At 52.5% G+C, this 19,210-nt stretch overlaps 1 protein-coding gene and 1 non-coding gene across 5 annotated transcripts in view; one reads left to right on the forward strand and one right to left on the reverse strand.

Moving 5' to 3' along the window:
* Nucleotides 1-19,210, forward strand: part of SOGA1 (suppressor of glucose, autophagy associated 1) — a 71,328-nt gene that overhangs the window by 5,432 nt on the left and 46,686 nt on the right. For all 4 annotated transcript variants that reach the window (XM_044927671.2, XM_044927670.2, XM_044927672.2 and 1 more), the window contains exon 2: nt 17,368-17,592. In XM_044927671.2, coding sequence (XP_044783606.2) covers nt 17,368-17,592 — 225 coding nt within the window. The remainder of the gene's footprint in view (nt 1-17,367; nt 17,593-19,210) is intronic.
* On the reverse strand, nt 12,986-13,057 carry TRNAG-UCC. Its single transcript has one exon. It is a non-coding gene; the product is annotated as a tRNA-Gly (tRNA).

Consider the following 19,210-nt stretch of genomic DNA (forward strand, 5'->3'; position numbering starts at 1 on the left):
TTGACTAGACGGACCTTTATTGGCAAAGTAATGTGTCTGTTTTGAATACGGTATCTAGGTTGGTCATAACTTTCCTTCCAAGGAGTAAGCGTCTTTTAATTTCATGGCTGCAGTCACCATCTGCAGTGATTTTGGAGCCCCAAAAAATAAAGTCTGACACTGTTTCCACTGTTTCCCCATCTATTTCCCATGAAGTGATGGGACCAGATGCCATGATCTTCGTTTTCTGAATCTTCAGCTTTAAGCCAACTTTTGCACTCTCCACTTTCACTTTCATCAAGAGGCTTTTGAGTTCCTCTTCACTTTCTGCCATAAGGGTAGTGTCATCTGCATATCTGAGGTTATTGATATTTCTCCCGGCAGTCTTGATTCCAGCTTGTGTTTCTTCCAATCCAGCATTTCTCATGATGTACTCTGCATATAAGTTAAATAAGAAGGGTGACAATATACAGCCTTGATGTACTCCTTTTCCTATTTGGAACCAGTCTGTTGTTCCATGTCCAGTTCTAACTGTTGCTTCCTGACCTGCATACAGATTTCTCAAGAGGCAGGTCAGGTGGTCTGGTATTCCCATCTCTTTCAGAATTTCTCACAGTTTATTGTGATCCACACAGTCAAAGGCTTTGGCATAGTCAATAAAGCAGAAATAGATGTTTTTCTGGAACTCTCTTGCTTTTTCCATGATCCAGAGGTGTGAATAGACAAGAAAACATTTTGCAAGCAGTGAAATCCTGCACCTTTTAGGGAATTACCATTATTGTTAATCAGTGAGCAAAGAGGATGTCTAGGTCTTCATTCTTTTTTTGGGGGTGTGGCTGTGCCGGGTCTTTGTTGCTGTGCAGGCTTTATCTAGTTTCGAGGAGTAAGGGCTACTCTCTAGCTGTGGTGCGTGGGCTTCTCATTGCGGTGGCTTCTCTTGTTGCAGAGCATATGCTCTAAGGCACAGGCTCAGTGGTTGTGGCGCATGGCCCTAGTTACTCTGGGGCGTATGGGATTCTCCTGGACCAGGAATTGAACCCGTGTCTTCTTCATTAGCAGGTAGATTCTTTACCACTGAGCCATCAGGGAAGCCCTGAAGTCTTCATTCTTGACAGAGCTGGGAGAAGACAGGAGGGTGGATCCCCTTAGCTTTAAGATGTTAATAAATCAGGAGCTGCTCCAGGGAGGACAGGAAGGTGTGGGTCACATTCCATACTGTGTGGACTCCATGAAGCAAGCCCTCCCCACCTCCCTGGAGGTTCTACGTGTGAGAGTTTGTGTGTGCATGCTGTCACTTCAGTCGTGTCCGATTCTTTGTGATCCTGTGGACTGTAGCCTGCCAGGCTCCTCTGTGCATGGGATTCTCCAGGCAAGAATCCTGGGGTGGGTTGCCATGTCCTTCTCCAGGGGATCGTCCCTATCCAGGGAACGAACCCGAGTCTTTTATGTCTCCTGCATGGGCAAACAGGTTCTTTACCACTAGCGCCACCTGGGAAGTTGGAAGTACAGCCAGTTTTAGATGTCAGCCCAGGAGGGGCCAGAGGAAGCACCTAATTCACCTCCAGTTCCCACTGGGTACAGTTGGGTAAATGGAGGCTCCAGCTCACACAGCCAGAATTCCAAACCTGGTTGGTCCAACCCTGGGTCCTGTTCTTTTCACAGTCTGAGGAACATGAGCTTGTGGTTGCTAACGACGGGTCTAGTGTGGACAGAGGTTGGTGAGAGGAATTCTATTGTGTGCAGTGCCCTAGGCTAAGACTTGCTGGGAGCAAGTAGAGAACAACCTATGCTGGGGCCGAGGGCCTGGAGCCTGCAGGCAGTGTGTGTGTGTGGGAGGCGGGGGCGGCACGTGCCTGCCTCCGTGTACATGGATATGTACCCGGCATCCATGCAGAGTGAGATTGGGACCAGGGGTCTGAGACTGGAGGAAGTGATGGGGGGTTGGATCCAGCTTTAAGGGTTAGATAATGGTTAGGCTGGAATCCAGAGTGCTGGAATGTTAGAGCCCGCCTGGGGACCCCCAAACCACTGATTACTTGCCTTCTCTGGCTCTTGCGCACAACAGCTATCAGCTATGAGATCATTTCCAGAGTGCCAGGCCCTGAGTTAAGTAAGTCCTTTACTCCTCCCAGCAGTCCTATGTGGAGAGTTCTGACATCAGACCCGTTTGACAAAGGAGGAAGCAGAGAGGTTATGTCACGTGCACAGTTGGTACACTTGGGACCCTCATCAGACAACCCCGGGGTGCTCCCTTCCCCAGTCGTTCTTCCACCCTCTCCCATGCAGGAGGCAGCCCGTGCCTCCAAGTTTCACAGAACAGGATTCTCGCCTGGTTCTGCCAGTTACAAGCTGTGTGAGATGCTCAATCTTTCTGAGTCTCTGTTTTCCCTTCTGAAGAATGGGAGATAAGCATATCTGCCCCTTTTCCAAGTGGAGACCCTTTTCCAAGTGATAATGTAGATCTGCGTGCGTGCTAAGTCACTTCAGTCGTGTCCGACTCTTTGCGAACCTGTGGACTATAGCCCGCCAGACTCCTCTGTCCATGAGATTCTCCAGGTAAGAATCTGGAGATGGAGTGGTTTGCCATGCCCTCCTCCAGGGGAGCTTCCTGACCCAGGAATCAAACCCACGTCTCCCATGGCTCCTGCATTGCCGATGGATTCTTTACCGCTGAGCCTCTGAGGAAGCGTGATACACATCTAGCACACGGTAAATGCCAGTGCCTGTCCTCGTTGTCACCTTTCCCTTACTTGCTGCTTCAGGCATTCATTCATTCATTCATTCAACATATATTTTCCGAGTGCCTCCTGGATTCCAGGCCCTGTGCCAGGTGTCTGGGGCAGTAGCCAGCAAGCTGTGAAGCATTTCTCAGCTCCCGGGAGTTGTAGGGGGAAGGGTTCAATCTGCCTGTCACTGGGTGGGGGGAGAGGAGTGGTCATCGGTCAGCAAAGCTCCTGGCCAGTCCCTGTCTTGAGTCGCAGCAGTCTCCGAGGCGGCTGACAGGTGGCCTGGAAGAAGCAACTCTCAGAACTGGGTCTTTAAGGATTTTCAGCCTGTCACAGGGGCAGGGAGCAGCTCCAGCGAGATGGAGAATGAGATGGAAAATGTGAGATGGCTGCTGCTGAGGCCTTAGGAGGACCACGAAGCTCCCAGGGCTCCCAGTATTTCTGGCAGAGGGGCTTGGCCTTTGTCCCTGGGCACACTCTCTCCTGCACACACAAACTCACGTACCCATATTCACAGTGCATGCGCAGAGATCCACACCCACTGACACACGTCTCATGTACCCATTCAGGGACAGGCTTGTGCTCTCTGCTTTCCAGAAGCACACTTGCAGGCGTATTAAAGAGGAGACCCACTCAGAGAAGTACACAGACCCACGCAAGATACACCATACGTGTCTCCTCACACCCCCCATTACCGGACAGACACAACACAGACTCACACCATCTAGGAGACGGCAGGCTCAGAAACACACCCTCACACACCGCCAGACACATTTGGCCACGTCCCAGAGATGGACAGACCCTGGAGACAGTCTCAGACATATCGGAAGTACACGTGCGTATGCGGGCACAGACTTGGTACACAAACCCACGCAGACTCATTACACACAGGTGCTGGCACCTGCAGAAATCCACAGACCCACCCCTGCCAGGCGGGCATAGATACCGCCCATCACCCAGACACCCCCACTGTGTCTGCCACAAAGACAGCAAACAGCAGACCCAGGCTCACTGACCCGGGCTTACACACACGGGCTCACAGACACACAGCCAGGAGACACATGTGAACAGGACATGGAGCCATGACATAGAAGCAGACCATGAGCACAGAGCGTTCAGATGTCAGGTCTGTAGCATTTGCTAGCAGGAGCCAGAGACCCACAAAGGATGATACCCAGACATGCTCTCTCTCTCTCACACACACACACACACACACACACGCTGGCTGTGACATTTCAGCCACACAGAAACACAGGATATCCTGGCCCGTGTCTCCCTGGAGCTCATGTGTACAAACTACTGTTTTCAGCGCCGCCACGAGGCTTCCTTCCACCAGGCTGCTGAGAACGGTGAGGAGTGTGACAGGGGCTTGATTTTGCAACCTTTGGGATCTGGGTGCCCTGGAGCCTGACTGAGGCTGAATGGTTTGTAGGCAGATAAAGGGCTGGCAGGTCACCGAGGTGGAGAAACTGCATCAAAGGCCCTCAGGCCCCGGACACACGACACTTGGGCTGGGGCCCAGTGAGCCAAACAGAGCAATTGTCAGGCCTGCCTGCAGGAGAAATAGTGCCCAGGGGCACCTCCCTCCTAATCTCCTCGGAATTTCCTGCTTGCCCTCATCTCCTGTCTCCTCCCCTTGCCCCTTTGCTGGGGCTGTGGAGGACTGTACCATTCCTGTCCCTAATGAGTGCCTGATTCTGCCTGGGAAAAGGAGACTGGGATAGAGGAAGTTATGTGGGCACTCAGAGGATGGGCCTGGAAGACTTCCTGGAGGAGGAGGCATTAGAGTTGAGGAGTTAGCCTTGAATGACTGCCTCTGTGTCCAGCGGCTGGGACCGTGCCTGGCACATCCTAGCGAGTCAATAAATATTTGTTGCACGATTGAATGAAAGGCAGTGATCGGGGTCTGCAGGTGGGCTGCAAGCAGACTATGGGCTTAAAATAGAAGAGCTTGGGGGAGTGGTGCGCGGGGGGGCAGTGGTGAGGGGGAGACTGGGAAGGGGAGGTGGGCCCGCTCGGGAAGGGCACTGGGTGCTGGGCTGACTGAGGCATTGTGAATGCCTTGCTGGTAGAGGCTGTGTTGACCTAGAGCAGGGCTAGGCACTGCCTCCTTTCCATGTGTCTTCAGCACGGGGCAGAAGACCCAGGGGCCTCTGCAGGGACGTGGAGAAATTCCACTTTGGGGATCAGGTCTGGGCCAAACCTTGCTTTGTTGCCTCTTCCCTGTACATGAACCCTGTGTTCAAGGCCCCTCTTCAAGCCTCAGTCTTCCTGCCTGTAAGATGGGAACTTAGGGGGTCCAGTGATTAATAATCTGCCTTCCAATGCAAGGGATGCAGGTTTGATCCCTGGTTGGGGAACTAAGATCCCACATGGTGTGGGGCAACTGAGCCCATGCACTCTAGAGTCTATGCTGTCTATTAAGAGAAGCTCCTGGATCACAGTGAAGACCCACTATAGCAAAGAAAAAACAAAGGGAACTTAATTCCTTTCTTTCTTTCAGAGCACTTGGGAGGATTAATGGTCAGGTATACAGCACATTCAGCACCATCCTGGGCACAGCAGAAGGGAGGGAGCCCCACATGTGTAGTCTCTGGGGCAGAAAGAGTTCCTCAGGGGAGGAGCTTGGCTAAGTTCTAAGCAGAGGCCTGACCAGCAGCCAAGGTTATAACTAAGATCATTCCCCTGGGTGCCGCACAGGCGTGACCTCATATGCAGTCACATTCTCTTCCTTCTGGTGCCAGAAGGAACTGGGAACTGGGGTGGGGAAAGAGCCCAGAGACTTGGGTGTTCTGGGCCGGGCTGGCCCTGGCAGTCACTGGAGGAGCCCCACAGGTCAGCGGATGGTGCTGGCCTCCCTGAGGAATGGTGGGGAGTTGGAGAAGGTGGGAGCAATAAGCCAGCCTTTCCCTTTTTTGGGGTCCAAGGCGGTAGAGAGCACTGTGGTCTGGAGCCAAGGCCACTTGGGCTAGAAACCTTGTTCTGCCTTTTCTTTTATGAGCTTTGTCTTTACAAGCCTCAGTCTCCTCATCTGTACAATGGATGGGCATGCTGATGGTGCTCGCCCTACAGTGTTGCTGTGAGGATTAAATACGAGAAAGCATGTATGTGAGGATCACCCAGGGCCTATATGGTCTCAATAGCTCTGCACCCTCATCACTCGTTATCGCCAGGCTTGGATCTGGGTTTTTGTTTTTAATGTTTATTTATTTATTTCATTATGTTGGGTCTTAGTTGCTGCACATGGGATCTGTGTTGCGGCATGTGAAATCTTTAGTTGCAGCCTATGGGATCTAGTTCCCTGACCAGGGATCGAGCCCAGACCTCCTGCATTGGAAGTGTGGAGTCTTCCACCCTGGACCATGGGGAAGTCCCACGCCCTGGGTCCTTGACGACAGGGGTTGTGCCTGGCTCTGGGTGTGGGTCTTGGCATGGAGCAGGGGCCTGGGAGGTGTGTGTGCAGCTGAAGTGCATTGTGGGTATCCCCAAACACATCTCTCCCTGCAACGCCCACCCTTTTCCCTCCTGCCCCAAGTCAGGCCACTGCTGCAGGCTCTCATCCAGAGATTCCTTTTTGCTGATGAGGGCCACCTTTGGGGCTCCCACATTCTAGAAGTGGGGTGAAGAATCTCCCATTGCCTGTGCCTCAAGGAGAAGCTCAGACTCCGAAGAGTTTGGGGTTCTGTATCCAGGCTGAACCAGCTGTCTTTACCCTGGTTTTGCCCCAGATCCACATGAGTTCTTCGGGGTCCAGTGCCTCGACCTCTCCCCTCCACACCCCTCCTGAGCCCTGCCCAAGTGCCTGGGTGGCCTGTGTGGTCCTGCCTTTCTCAGCCTCACCTCACCCCGACTCCACCCAAGCTCTGAGCGCTCTGTGCACCCCAAGCCTGTCTCTGTCTTCTCTGCCGCGGGGCCTTTCTACTGCAGTTCCTCCCGCCTCCACCTTCCTGTGTTCAGCTCCAGGCCAGGATCCTGACTTAGACACCTAGGCGCTTCCTGTAGGCTCCTTTGGGGCATTTACCTCTAAGTAATTACATTATTAACTAGATAATTACAGGTTTCATCCCCCTTCCCCACGCTCTGCATGAGGACACAGCTCTTACCCTGGTGGGACTTAACCCCTTCCTTTCACATTGGTGTCTGTAAAATGAAGCTCAGAGAGGTTAAGGGGCTTGCCAAAGGTCACGCAGTCTGTAAGTGGCAAGAGGCAGAAGGACTAGGGTCCCTGGTGCTCTTTGCTGGATGCTAAGCAGGGGGAATGGTGCCCGCAAAGGTTTGGAGATGTGCTGGTGCCTCAGGCCACACCGCCTGGAGCCACTCCCTTGACTCTCCAACCTCGCCTTCCCTCCCTGTACACCTTTGAGGCTGTGCTCTCCCTGCTCAGATATTTGGCTGCAGCCCAGAGGCTGTTTGGGGGATGATTTTGGATTTTTTAAAAATTATATTTATTTATATTTATGTTGGCTGTCCGGGTCTTCGTTTCAGCACACAGGATCTTCGATCTTCGTTGCGGCCTGTGGGATCTAGTTCCTGGGCTGAGGATCGAACCCAGGCCCCCTGCATTGGGAGTGCGGAGTCTTAGCTCCTGGACCACCAGAGAAGTCTCTGGGGGATGTTTTAAATACATCCAGATCCAAATGCTACTTTCCTTCCTGTCAACAGAGAAAGGACAGGAGGGACACTGCTGGGTGTCCCCGCTCTGAGCGCCCCCCAACCCAGAGGCATCAGGGGCTGCAGAGGTCTCGCTGCTTTGGCTAGTGAGGCCTGGAATGGGACAGCGACAACTCAGGCCTGGCCTTGGAGGTCAGCGGTGTCCAGGCATCTCCTCCCTCCTCAGCCCCCGCTGCCCATGCACGTCTATGCCGACACACACACAGCTCCCCACCAGAGAGTGTCTGTGGTCTCATGCATAGAGCTGTGCCACATCTGAGAGGCTCACTCCTGATTGACTTTGGAGCCTTCTTCCTGACCCTCTGTTTGCTTATCTGTAAAATGGGCATCTATAGAATAGCACTTGCCTCAAAGGAACTGTTACTGAGGTAATGGACATTCAGAGCCCAGCCCGGTGCCGGCACAGGGTAAAGCCTTGTATATATCAGCTATTATTATTGTCACTACTGTCCCATCAGAGCACCATCTAGTCTAGTTTACAAGAGCTCAAATTGGACTCGAAACCTGGCCATGCTGTTTAATATGTGACCTTGAGGTGACCTTGCCGACCTCAGTCCCTCACCAGTCAGTGCGGATGGCTGGGGATACAGCGAGATAACGTGTGCCACCTGGCACAGTTGGTGTGCTCGGGCAGCCCTGTGCCTGTGGGCATATTGCTCTTGGAAAGGCAAGTCCAGGACTCTGTCTTCCGCCACTGAGACCAGGCAGCCTCCGTGCCAGTGGGAGGGGGCATTGTGTGGCATGGCCATGCCTGGCTGGGGTCCAGGCCCTCCTTCTCCAGGACCTTTGACCCTGACTCCACTAAAGCTAGAGCCCAGCCTCCACACAAGGAGGCTAAGCTGGGAAACAGGAGCGCAGAGTCCCTCCTGGCTTGACTCCGGACAGTCTGGGGGACAGTGGGGTGTACCAGGCCCCCTTTAGACCTCAGAGCCCCTGCCTGTGAAGGGATGGAGTCTCTGGGCCCCCCGCCCCTGCTACTGCTCCCACAGTTCCTGGTTTTTGAGCTGGAAAGGAAGTGGAGCTGCACAGCCTCGGCCCTCCTTGGGGTCCAAGTGCGATGATCTCATCTGGAGCCTTGTCAGACCCTGGAGGACGGGCAGAAGGGACAGCAGATGGCTGCCCTGGCCTCCTGGGGGGCTGGCATGCCGCCCTCGTGGCCACTGCTGGCCCACCCTGCAGGTCAGCCCTTCCAGGCGGGAGTGAGTGGCTTGGCCAGAGCCAGGGTGGCAGATGGGCAAGCAGCCTGGGCTTTGGCCTGAGGGAGGGACCATGGTGGCCAGGGTGGTGTGGAGAAGGCCGGCTAGGCGGAGGGTCCCAGGCCTCTATGGAGTGGTTGCCATCCCGCAGATCGAAGCTTCTGGATCCCTCAGCTCGGCTGTCATTCCTGCTGGGTCTGTTGCCCATTGGTGGGTCAGGTCCCTAGAACCTGGGAAGGAAGTGATAAATTTGGGTAAGGTTTGAAATTGAGCGAGGCTTCCCTGTGACTCAGATGGTAAAGAATCCACCTGTAATGAAGGAGACCCGGGTTGGATCCCTGAATTGGGAAGATCCCCTGGAGAAAAGAAGGCTAACCCACTTCAGTATTGTTGCCTGGAGAATTCCATGGACAAAGGAGCCTGGTGGGCTACAGTCCATGGGGTCACAAAGAGTCAAACATGACTGAGCAACTCACACTTTCACTTTTCTTTGAAACTGAGCAGGGATGTAGCCGGGCTGGGACATATGTTACACTCCATGAAAGAAAAACAGGGTTGAGATGGACGCGATGGGCCTAGAGGGGTCTGGAGGGCTTCTCTGAGGAGGTGGCCTTTAAGTGGACGCTTCAAGCAGGACAGGCAGCCGGTAGTGGGAGATGCAGGGGAGGGGAATCCAGGCAGAGGCTTAGAGGTGGGACAGGCGAGGTATCTTCTGCCTCTGGGAAAAGAACTGAGTGGCTGATAAGAGGAGGAGTTGGGGTTGGCAGGATCAGGCTTCTCTTTTGCTCTCAGGCCCAGTGATTTACATACAGTAAAATGAACTTTGGCAAGTGTATGGAGCTCTGTAACCACCACCATAATCATTCCATTCCCCAGTGGCTCAGATGGTTAAGAATCCACTTGTAATGCAGGAGACTCGGGTTCAGTCCCTGAGTCAGAAGAGCCCCTGGAGAAGGAAATGACAACCCACTCTAGTATTCTTGCCTGGGGGAAATCCCATGGACGAGGAGCCTGACGGGCCACAGGTCACAAAGAGTCAGACACGACTAAAGTGGCTGAGCCGCACCAGCTCTTGCCCCCTGCCCGACATTTCCCCATACCACTTGGTGGCCAGCGCGTCCCTCCTCCAGCCCCTGGCAACCACTGATCTGTTTCCTGTCCCTATAATCTTGCCTATTCCAGAATATCATGGAAATGGCTTCATACAGTCTATAGCCAACTGAGTCTGACTTCCTCCACTTAGCATAATGCCTTTGGGCTTCACCCATGTGGTTGTGGGTATCAGCAGTTCCTTCCTCTTTATTGCTGAGTAGTTATTATATGGATGTACCACCGTTTAGCTCTTCACCAGTTGAGGGACATTTGGGCTGTTTCCAGAGTTTGATGATTGTTGAAGGATTTCACATAGGAGAATTAATGGTTAAAAAAAAAAATCACTCCATGTACTAAGTGGAGAACAGATTAGTGGGGAGTAGACTGGCCATCCTGGGGACCGAATCCAGTGATTTGGCGATGAATCTGGCTCACTGTGTGTGTGCTCAGTCGTCTCCGACTCTTTATGACCCCACCTGACTCCTCTGTCCTTGGAATTTTCCAGGCAAGAATACTGGAATGGGTTGCCATTTACTACTCCAGGGGATCTTCCCAACCCAAGGATCAAACCTCCATCTCCTGCATCCCCTGTATTGAGGGGTGGATTCTTTACCCACCTAGGAAGCCCATAGGTACTCAATAATTCTTCATATAAAATGGCTGTGCCCTGTGGTAGCCAGGGAGGCTTCTTGGTGGAGGTGGCATTTGAGGTGGAGGGGTGAGGAGGTGGGAGACAGATGCAAAGAGGAAGGAGGCCCAGGCAGTGCAGAGTCCCCATGGGAGCTGGGTGGGCTGGGACCCCAGCTTCCTGCTCCTGCCCCAGCCTTGGTATCCCAGGGTTTCTAGAATGTGGTCTGCAGGGCCCAGATCAGGATTCCCTGGGGATGCTGGGTGAGCAGGCACCCGTCAGGGCTCACCCTAGCCCCATGCGGGCTGATGCTCTGGGGTAGGAGTTAGCCAGGGGACCTCAGCTCTGGAATAATCTCTTTCTTGTTGGCTGATAAGAGGCTACCCCCTCATGCGTTCAGGAACCTCCTGTCCCCCTGGCGCCTCCTGTCCCCTCTGGGCCAGCTGGGAGTTGTTGCCGGGGGCTCTCCCACCTTTTGCTACTTGCTGTGTTTCTTTAAGGGGCTTCGTGTTCGTCCCTTGCACCTCCAACGCCATGGGCTGGGAGACCTCACCAGCTGCTTTCCCAGTCCAGTTCCATCAGACGCATGTATCTGGAGCCCCTCCGAATGTTCCAGTAGCCCCAAATATAACCCCTCCCTTCTGTCCTCATTGTGCAGAGATTAATCATCTTACATTCCAGTAGGTTTCCTGCTGAAAGTATTTTTTCCTGGAACATTTTGTATTTTTTTTGGCCATGCCACGCAGTTTGCAGGATCCTAGTTCCCTGACCAGGTATCAAACCCCGACCCACCACAGTGAAAGCCCGAAGTCCTAACCACCGGACTGCCAGGGAATCCCCTTTTCTGGAATATTTTAAATATGGCTTGAAATCAGAGCTCTTCTCCAGCTTTATGCCCTGATGGTGGAGAGAGAGGGTCTGGGGTTGCTACCCAGACCCTACAGATGAGGTGGCTCCAGAGGAAACACAGATTCCATTTTATTTTGTGCCGTGTCTCCCTTTAGTCTCTCTGCTGAGAGTAATTTTCAGAATAGTGTTTCTAAATGTTTAAAACAAAATGTAAAGGAAAGCAAGCATATGGAAATATAATTATTAAAGTATATATTTAAATGATGACATAGTAATAGGTGTGCTTATTAACTCATAAGATCTGGAAATAGGTCTACTAACACTGTAATTTCAAAGTACTGATGAGTGTAAAGGATATTTTGACATTTCTGCAACAACTGTTATATGCTATGAAAATCTATGTGGTTTCTTTTGGTGCCAAAGCCGTAAGTACTGCTGATACGACTGTGGTTTGTCCAGAATAGAAGGAAATGTTAATTTTTAGTTAGTGTTAGTGAAAAATAAAGGCGTGATTTTTTTCCCCCCCTTACCACTGAAGTTCATGGGCTCCCTGCATTCTGGTGCAGACGACAGAGCCTGAGTCCTGCTTGGAGGTGTCTCTGGGTGACCTTGGGCACAGCCCACATCCCTGTGCTCCTCTGTGGTTCTTTGCCCCTAGAACGAGATGGTAATTCCTGTGCGGCCTGGCCGTGGGGCTTCTGTGAGGACCCACGAGATGAGTCACGTGGAATGTCTTTGTAAACTATGATGCCCCGTGCTGCCATGCAATGCCACGCTATTATTAGCGGTCGTGTGAGCTCATGTTTGGCCCTCCAGCCCAGCGTGGACCGAGAGACTCTTCCTGGCTAATTCCCCCAGGGTTCCTGGGAATCAGTCCGTTTGGGGGAACTGGCCTGCCCCTGAGAGGCTGCTTCCTGCAGGCTGACCTCATGGGTCATTAGGGAGTGTGGTGGGGATAGACTGAAATGTACTTGTGGGCACATAGTGGGTGGGGGAGCAGACCCTGCCCATCCTCGGGTGGCATGGGGGTCTGAGGCCAGTGCTGGAGCAGCCTAGGCGCTCCCTCTTTTAAAAATATTAGTTAATTAATATGGCTGCATCAGATCTTAGTTGGGGCACATGGGCTTCATTGCTACACAGCATATGGATCTTAGTTCCATGACTAGGGATTGAACCCACGTCCCCTGCATTGCAAGGAAGATTCTTAATCCCTCTGGGGAACTTCTGAGCCTCAGTTTCCTCATCTGCAAAGTGGGAACATTTCCCCTACCTACCTCACAGGGCTGGTAAGGGGATCAGACTGTTGTGCATGTACTCCGCTTGGACTGGGCCTGGTCATCAGTGAGCTGATTTTTATTTGAGGGCATGTCTAGACATGGGGGGCTAAGGATTCTAGGGCAGAGGGAGGGCTGTGAGCACCGTGAGGAGGAGACCTGGGGAGAGGCGGGGCTGGATTCCAGGGTAAGAAGCGTGAACCTAACACAGAAACCAGCAAGAATCAGGGAGGAAATAGAAACCTACCTGCTTTTTCTTTCTTTCAAGTTTTTCCCAATAAACAGGTGTGACCTCTATGAAAGTGAAAGTGTTAGTCACTCAGTCGTGTCCGACTCTTTGTGACCGCGTGAACTGTCTGTGGAATTCTCCAGGCAAGAATACTGGAGTGGGTTGGGTTGCCATTCCCTTCTCCAGGGGATCTTCCCGACCCAGGGATCAAACTCCGGTCTCCTGCATTGTAGGCAGATTCTTTACGATCTGAGCTACCAAGGAAGCCCATTACCTCTATATAATCAGAGCAGAATAATTTTTTTTTTTTTTGCTGCACCGCACACTTTGCGGAATATTAGTTCCCTGACCAGGGATTGAACCTGGGTCACAGCAGCGGAAGTGCTGAATCCTAACTACTGTACCACCAGGGAATTCCCAAACTAAATATTCTCTGTAAATGGAAAGTCTGACTACCGAGGCTGCAGCGTGGATGTGCGATCTAGTCTTCAGACCTCTCCCCTCAACTCCCCGTCCTCAGGTTAAACAATCAGGTTAAGCTTCAGGGGGAGGAGAGGTTACCTCGAAGGAGCGGCCAGAGCAGATGAGTTTGGAGGCCTAGCAGACTGGGTCCAATCTGGGCACCTTTCCTCAGCTTCTTTTTTTTTTTTTTAATTCGTTTTTTAATTTTTTGCTTATTTGTTTCTTGGCCCTGCTGCACGGCATGTCGGATCTTAGTTCCCTGACCAGCAATCAAACCTGTGCCCCCTGCAGTGGAAGCAAGGAGTCTTAACCACTGGACTTCCAGGGAAGTCCTTCCTCAGCTTCTTTAGTCTGGCCTTTCTGACAGGGGGTTGAGAATCAGGGGCCCCCAGGCTCTGAGGTGGGCACCTTTGGGCAGTGTGGCCGTTTTCTGTCTGCCATGGGGGATGAGGTTTGGGTTTCCCCACCGATACGGGGTGGGGGGTGGTCTCTGACAACCTCACTGAGTAGCCACAGGGCTGGCAGAGTCCAGTGGAGTTTGGCCCCTCTCTCCCCACTTCCGTGCTTTTGGGGTGAGGGGCTCAACTGGGTCACTGAGCTGTCTTTGAAGGGAAGGCTGAGCCCCCCACCCCTCTGGCAATTCCCTACCAGCTCCCTCCATTGGATCAGACAGCCCCTGGATGCAGGAGTCCCTGGAGGTGGAGAGGCTCGGTGAGGTCTAAGAACCTCGGACGAAAGCAGAGTTCTGCTCTTTGCCCCCTCCTCGTGTCCCAGAAGCCTCTTTCCCAGCCCCCACCTCAGACCCCGAAAGCTTAACCCCGGCCTATGTCCCGCCTTCACCAGCTTCTGCTGCCCACATCCCAGCAGACCCAGCCATGCGGCCCACAAGCCAGCCTTTGTGGACTCAGCCTCTCCTGTGGACCGTGCCAGGAGGGGCTGACTGCATTCTGCCTGCAGCTGGGACAAACCCCCAAGGAGCCTGGGCCCCCCTTGGCTGCCATGGAGAGATGGAGCTGGCATGAATGCAACATCCTGCATTTTCAGAAATGGACTGTGGTGAAGGGGGGGCCCAGAGAGGCAGCTGCTCGTGTGAGAAAGATCATTCATTCATTCATTCATTCACTTCTTCAATAGATGCTTACTGAGACCCTGCTCTGTGCCAGGCTCTGGGCTGGGGGATCTTGTGTGCTGAGACACAGGACTCTTGCCCATTTAGGGAAAAAGACTGTAAGGAAACACCCTGCCTTAGAGTCACTCGGGGGCCCCCATTTCCAGGGTTTCTGATTCAGTCGGTCTTGGTGAGGGTGTAAGAATTTCACAGTTCCCCGATGTAGCCCACACTGCTGGTCCAGGGACCACACTTTGAGAAGCACTTGATTCAGGACCAGGTGGAAGAATTTCAAGTGGTTTGTATCCGCTATATTTTCTAAATTATTTCTATGGTCATCATTTACTTTTATCAATAGAAAAATCAGTTATTTAAAAGGTAATTTTTTAAATGGTCCTGCAAAATTGACTTCAGTGCACTGGATGTGGTCCTGTGATGAGGGGTGTCACCTCTTATGATCTAAATGTCACACATCTTTTTTTAAAAATTTCATTTATCTTTAATATTTATTTGGCTGAATGGCGTCTTCGTTGTGGCACGTGGGATCTTCGTTGAGTAATGTGGGATGTTTCGTTGTGGTACATGGACTCTCTTGTTGTGGCACACGGGCTCCAAAGTGTGCAGGCTCAGTAGTTATGGCACATGGGCTTAGTTGCTCCTCAGGGATCCTAGTTCCCTGACCAGGGGTTGAACCCACATCCTCTGCATTGCAAGGAGGATTCTTAACCCACTGGGCCACCAGGGAAATCCCTAAATGTCATACGTCTTTTAATGTAGCCAAGCATCATTAGTTGTGGATGCCCTGCACTTCCCTTTGGCTCCTCCTGAGCTTGGGGTCCACTCAGACCCCCACATCCTCCTCATCAACATGTTCTATAAATGGTATGGTGAGGATTTGAACACAGGCCTGTCTGGAGGCTGGTTTAGCTTGGATTTAGCCAACTGGCCCACACTTCCTGAGTGCCGTTTCCTTTATGCTTCCTTAATCTTGCCAGCTGAAGTGCGTGTGGACCCCTCACTTCCTCATTTCTTTAACTGATGTGATCATTGACTGGCCCACTTCCTCCTTCTCCGTGGATTAGTTATCTATTTTATATATAGCAGTTCAGTTTCTCTTTTTAGTGTACAGTCTTATTTAATGCGTTCAGTCACACGAAAGGCAGATCCTTTTATTTGTGATTCAGCTTTCACATCTGCTGTTAGACATAGTGATCACTGGTTTCTTCTCCTGGGTCTCCCCACTGCTACACTTTGTCTAGTGATTGCTGCAGGTTGGTGTGTCTCCTTATGGTTGTTTGCCTAACCATACATGCCACCATGCTCTCAGGATGTTGGGCCCTATGCTGGGTGTGGGGGATACAGCAGGGAGTGAGATAGACATGGAGAAGCCCCCTGCCCCTGCCCCTGGCACTCATAATGTCTCTGGGAGATAAACTATTAAATGAAGAATTACTGATGGGTTCATGTGGACAAAGGGGAAGTGAAGGACATCTGGGAACTGATGACAGAGGTGGTCAGGAGCTGCCTTGAGGAAGTGAGGTCACCCTCCTCAACCCAACCCCCTCCACTTAAAACCCAAGCTCAGATTCTTTTATTTTTATTTTTTTGGTTCTGCTGGGTCTTCGTTTCTATGCACAGACTCTCATCTCTAGTTGCAGTGCGCGGGCTTCTCGTGGTGGCTTCTCCTGTTACAGCACAGGGTCTTCAGTAGTTGTGACCCATGGGCTTAGTTGCCCCACGACATGTGGAATCTTCCCAGACCAGGGATCAAACCTCTGTCCTCTGCATTGGCAAGCAGGTTCTTAACCACTGGACCACCAGGGAAGTCCCAGACTCAGATTTTTTACTCAGCCCTTCAAAGCCCTAGATGGCTGACCGTTGTCAGTTTCCCTAGCCGCACCTTACCCCTGTAGCTTCCCTGGCCACTTTGCTGTATCCTGATACACTGAGCTCTTTCCTGCCTCAGGGCCTTTGCACACACTCCCCCCACCCCTCTGTCTCATGGGTGTTCCTTCTGCCTCAGCTCAAATGTCCCTTTAGGGGTGGCCTCCCCAGCCATGTCCTCTAACATAGCACGTTCCCCCATCACTCTATCATCTTACCCACGTGTTTTGTTTTTGGCTTTTTATCTTCGTAACTCTTAACAGTATCTGAGAGGTTTTTTAATCTGTCCATTTACAGTGTGTCTAGCCAGTGAGACTTGGGGCTCCATACAGACGATACAGAAAGGGCCACGTTCGTCTTGGTTGCCATGCTCCTTCCCCACTCCCCTGCTTGCACAGGGCCTGGTACACAGTTGGTGCCCATAAATGCTTGTTGAATGAGCCCTTTTCTGCTTCCCCAGTGTATTAGTTTCCTGTTGCTGCTATAAGAAATTACCAGAACTCTAGTGGTTTGCAGCAATCCCGGATTATCATCTTACAATTCTGAAGATCAGAAGTCTAAAAACCAAGGTGTTGGCAGGACTCCATCCCTGTAAAGGCTCTGGCACGAGTCCATTCCCCTTTCCTGCTTCTAGAGGCTGCCTGCCTCCGCTGGCCCTCGGCCCTTTCTCCACCTTCAGCGTACATCACCCCAGCCTCTGCCACATCACCTACTCCTGCTCTGATCGCTTTGCCTCCCTCTTTTTCTTTCTTTTACTTTTTATGTATTTATTTGGCTGCTCCCGGTCTTAGTTAAGGCATGCGGGTTCTTCAGTCGTCATTGCAGCATGCAGGATCTTTTTTTTGGTTGTGGGACGCAAACGCTTAGTTGAGGCATGTGGGATCTGACTCCTTGACCAGGGATCAGATCTGGCCCCCCTGCATTGCGAGCGTGGAGTCTTAGCCACTGGACTACCAGGGAAGTCCCTTACCTCCCTCTTATATGGATGCTTATGATTACATTGGGTCTACCCAGAAAATCCACGATAATCTCCCAATTTCAAGATCCTTATTTTAATTATATCTGTACAGTCCCTTTGCCATGTAAGGTGACATATTCAGATTCTGGGAATTAGGATGTGGGCACTTGGGGGGTTGCATTGTGCAGCCTCCCACTCTCAGACCCCCCTCCCTCAAGGGGTGCCTAGGACAGTGTCGGGCATGGCTTGTGCTCAAGCACTCTGGCCACTGCCGCAGGGCCCAGCGACCTGACCTCTCCTCCCCTCTGCAGGACGAGATCGAGGAACTGCGGGCAGAGATGCTGGAAATGCGGGACGTCTATATGGAAGAGGATGTGTATCAGCTGCAGGAGCTGCGGCAGCAGCTGGACCAGGCCAGCAAGACCTGCCGCATCCTGCAGTACCGGCTGCGCAAAGCCGAGCGCCGCAGCCTCCGCGCTGCCCAGACCGGCCAGGTGGACGGTGAGCTCATCCGCGGCCTGGAGCAGGACGTCAAGGTGAGCCTGGGCCCCCTCCCCAGTCCTCAGAGGCGCCCCTGCTGGGTGGGGTGGCGGGGAGGGTCCTGAGCCTGAGTGGGCCCTGGTCAGCTCACTCCTTCTGTGTCCCTTGGGCGAGTCCCATCATCTCTTTTTACGTCAGCATCCTCATCTGTAAATGGGGATCCCCGATGAACTGATAGGCCATCAATATGAATCCTCCCAGCAGCAGCTGCCGTGTGAGTCGCAGTCACACACCTGGTGCTGGGCTCCGTGTTGTCTCTGCGCAGTTCCGTGGAAGTTTTCTTTCTTGTGCTGAAGGAGAGTAGTGAAGGTCTGGGGTTGGATAAGGCTGGTTTATATCTTGGCCCCAATATGCCCTAATTTTATGGTTTTGAGCAAGTCACCTGTGTTTCAGTTTCCTCATCTGTAAAATGGGTTTAACAGCAGCCCATGCCTCACAGGGCTTAATGAGATGAGATGAGATCAGGTAGGTAAGAGGTCACTGTAAACACTGAAAAATGTTAGCTACTATTATTATTCGCATTTTTCTGGGTGAGGAAAGTGAGACTCAGGGAAAGGAAATACCTCTCCAAGGTCATGGGACCCGCTGTGTACCTGGCAGAGCACAGACTCATCGGCCTCCCATGCTGGCTGCCTGACCTCACTGTCCTCGGCCTCAGGGAGCCGAAGGATGGCCTGCAGTCTGGTGGGGGGAGGATTCTGCCTTACCTGTCTGTGTGAGCCCAGGTCTGGGGACTGAGAAATCTGGGGGACCTAGCCCAACACCAAGCTCTCAGCACTCAGCCCAGCATCATCCAGGTATGTAGGAGCTGGGGGTGAGGGCATCTCGCACAGCCTGGGGGCCTATGGGGTCTTCCTGCAGGGGGACCTCTGAGCCGAGGCTTGAGGCACAAGAAGAAGTGTTGGAGGAAGAGGGCCCCTGAAAGCGGGTGAAGAGTGAACACCAACCCCACCCTGGACTTTGCGTCTCCCATTGTCTTGCATTTACCAGCTGCATCAGGTCTGCTGATGACGAAACAGAGCTCAGAAAGGTTATATCTCCAAGTCCAAAGTGCACCAGGGACCTCCCTGATGGCCCAGTGCCTAAGACTCTGCACTCCCAAAGCTGGGGGCCTGGGTTCAATCCCACATGCCACAACTGAACGTTTGGCAGACTGCAACAAAGATTGAAGATCCCACGTGCCGCAACTGAGACCGAGAGCTGCCAAACAAGTAAATACAAATACTTTTTAAAAAATCAAGAAACGAAGTGCTCCTCGTTATCTGAGAAGGCAGCTTCTGGGATAAATGGTTACAGAAATATTCAAATTCCCAGCACCGGATTGAGAGTGTGGTGGGTGAAGGAGAGCCCTAGAGGCTTAGAGGAATCTGGGTTTGGGTCCAGGTAGTTGGGGCTTTCAGACAGAGACCCAGAAAAGTCAGCCTTAGATGAGGAAGGTGTGGAGGAAGGCTGGAGCTGGGAGCAGACTGGCTGGGTGGCTGGTGCCTCCATGGGAGGAGCCGGGAGCAGCTGGTGTGTGTGCAGAGTGTGAGTGGGGAGGCCCCTGGAGTCTGGGCGGGGGGGGGGGGGAGCGGGCCCCTTCTGTTGGGATTTGAACCAGCCAATCAGCAGTCG

This window comes from Bubalus bubalis, chromosome 14 (assembly GCF_019923935.1).
Source record: "Bubalus bubalis isolate 160015118507 breed Murrah chromosome 14, NDDB_SH_1, whole genome shotgun sequence".
Classification (NCBI taxonomy): domain Eukaryota; kingdom Metazoa; phylum Chordata; class Mammalia; order Artiodactyla; family Bovidae; genus Bubalus; species Bubalus bubalis.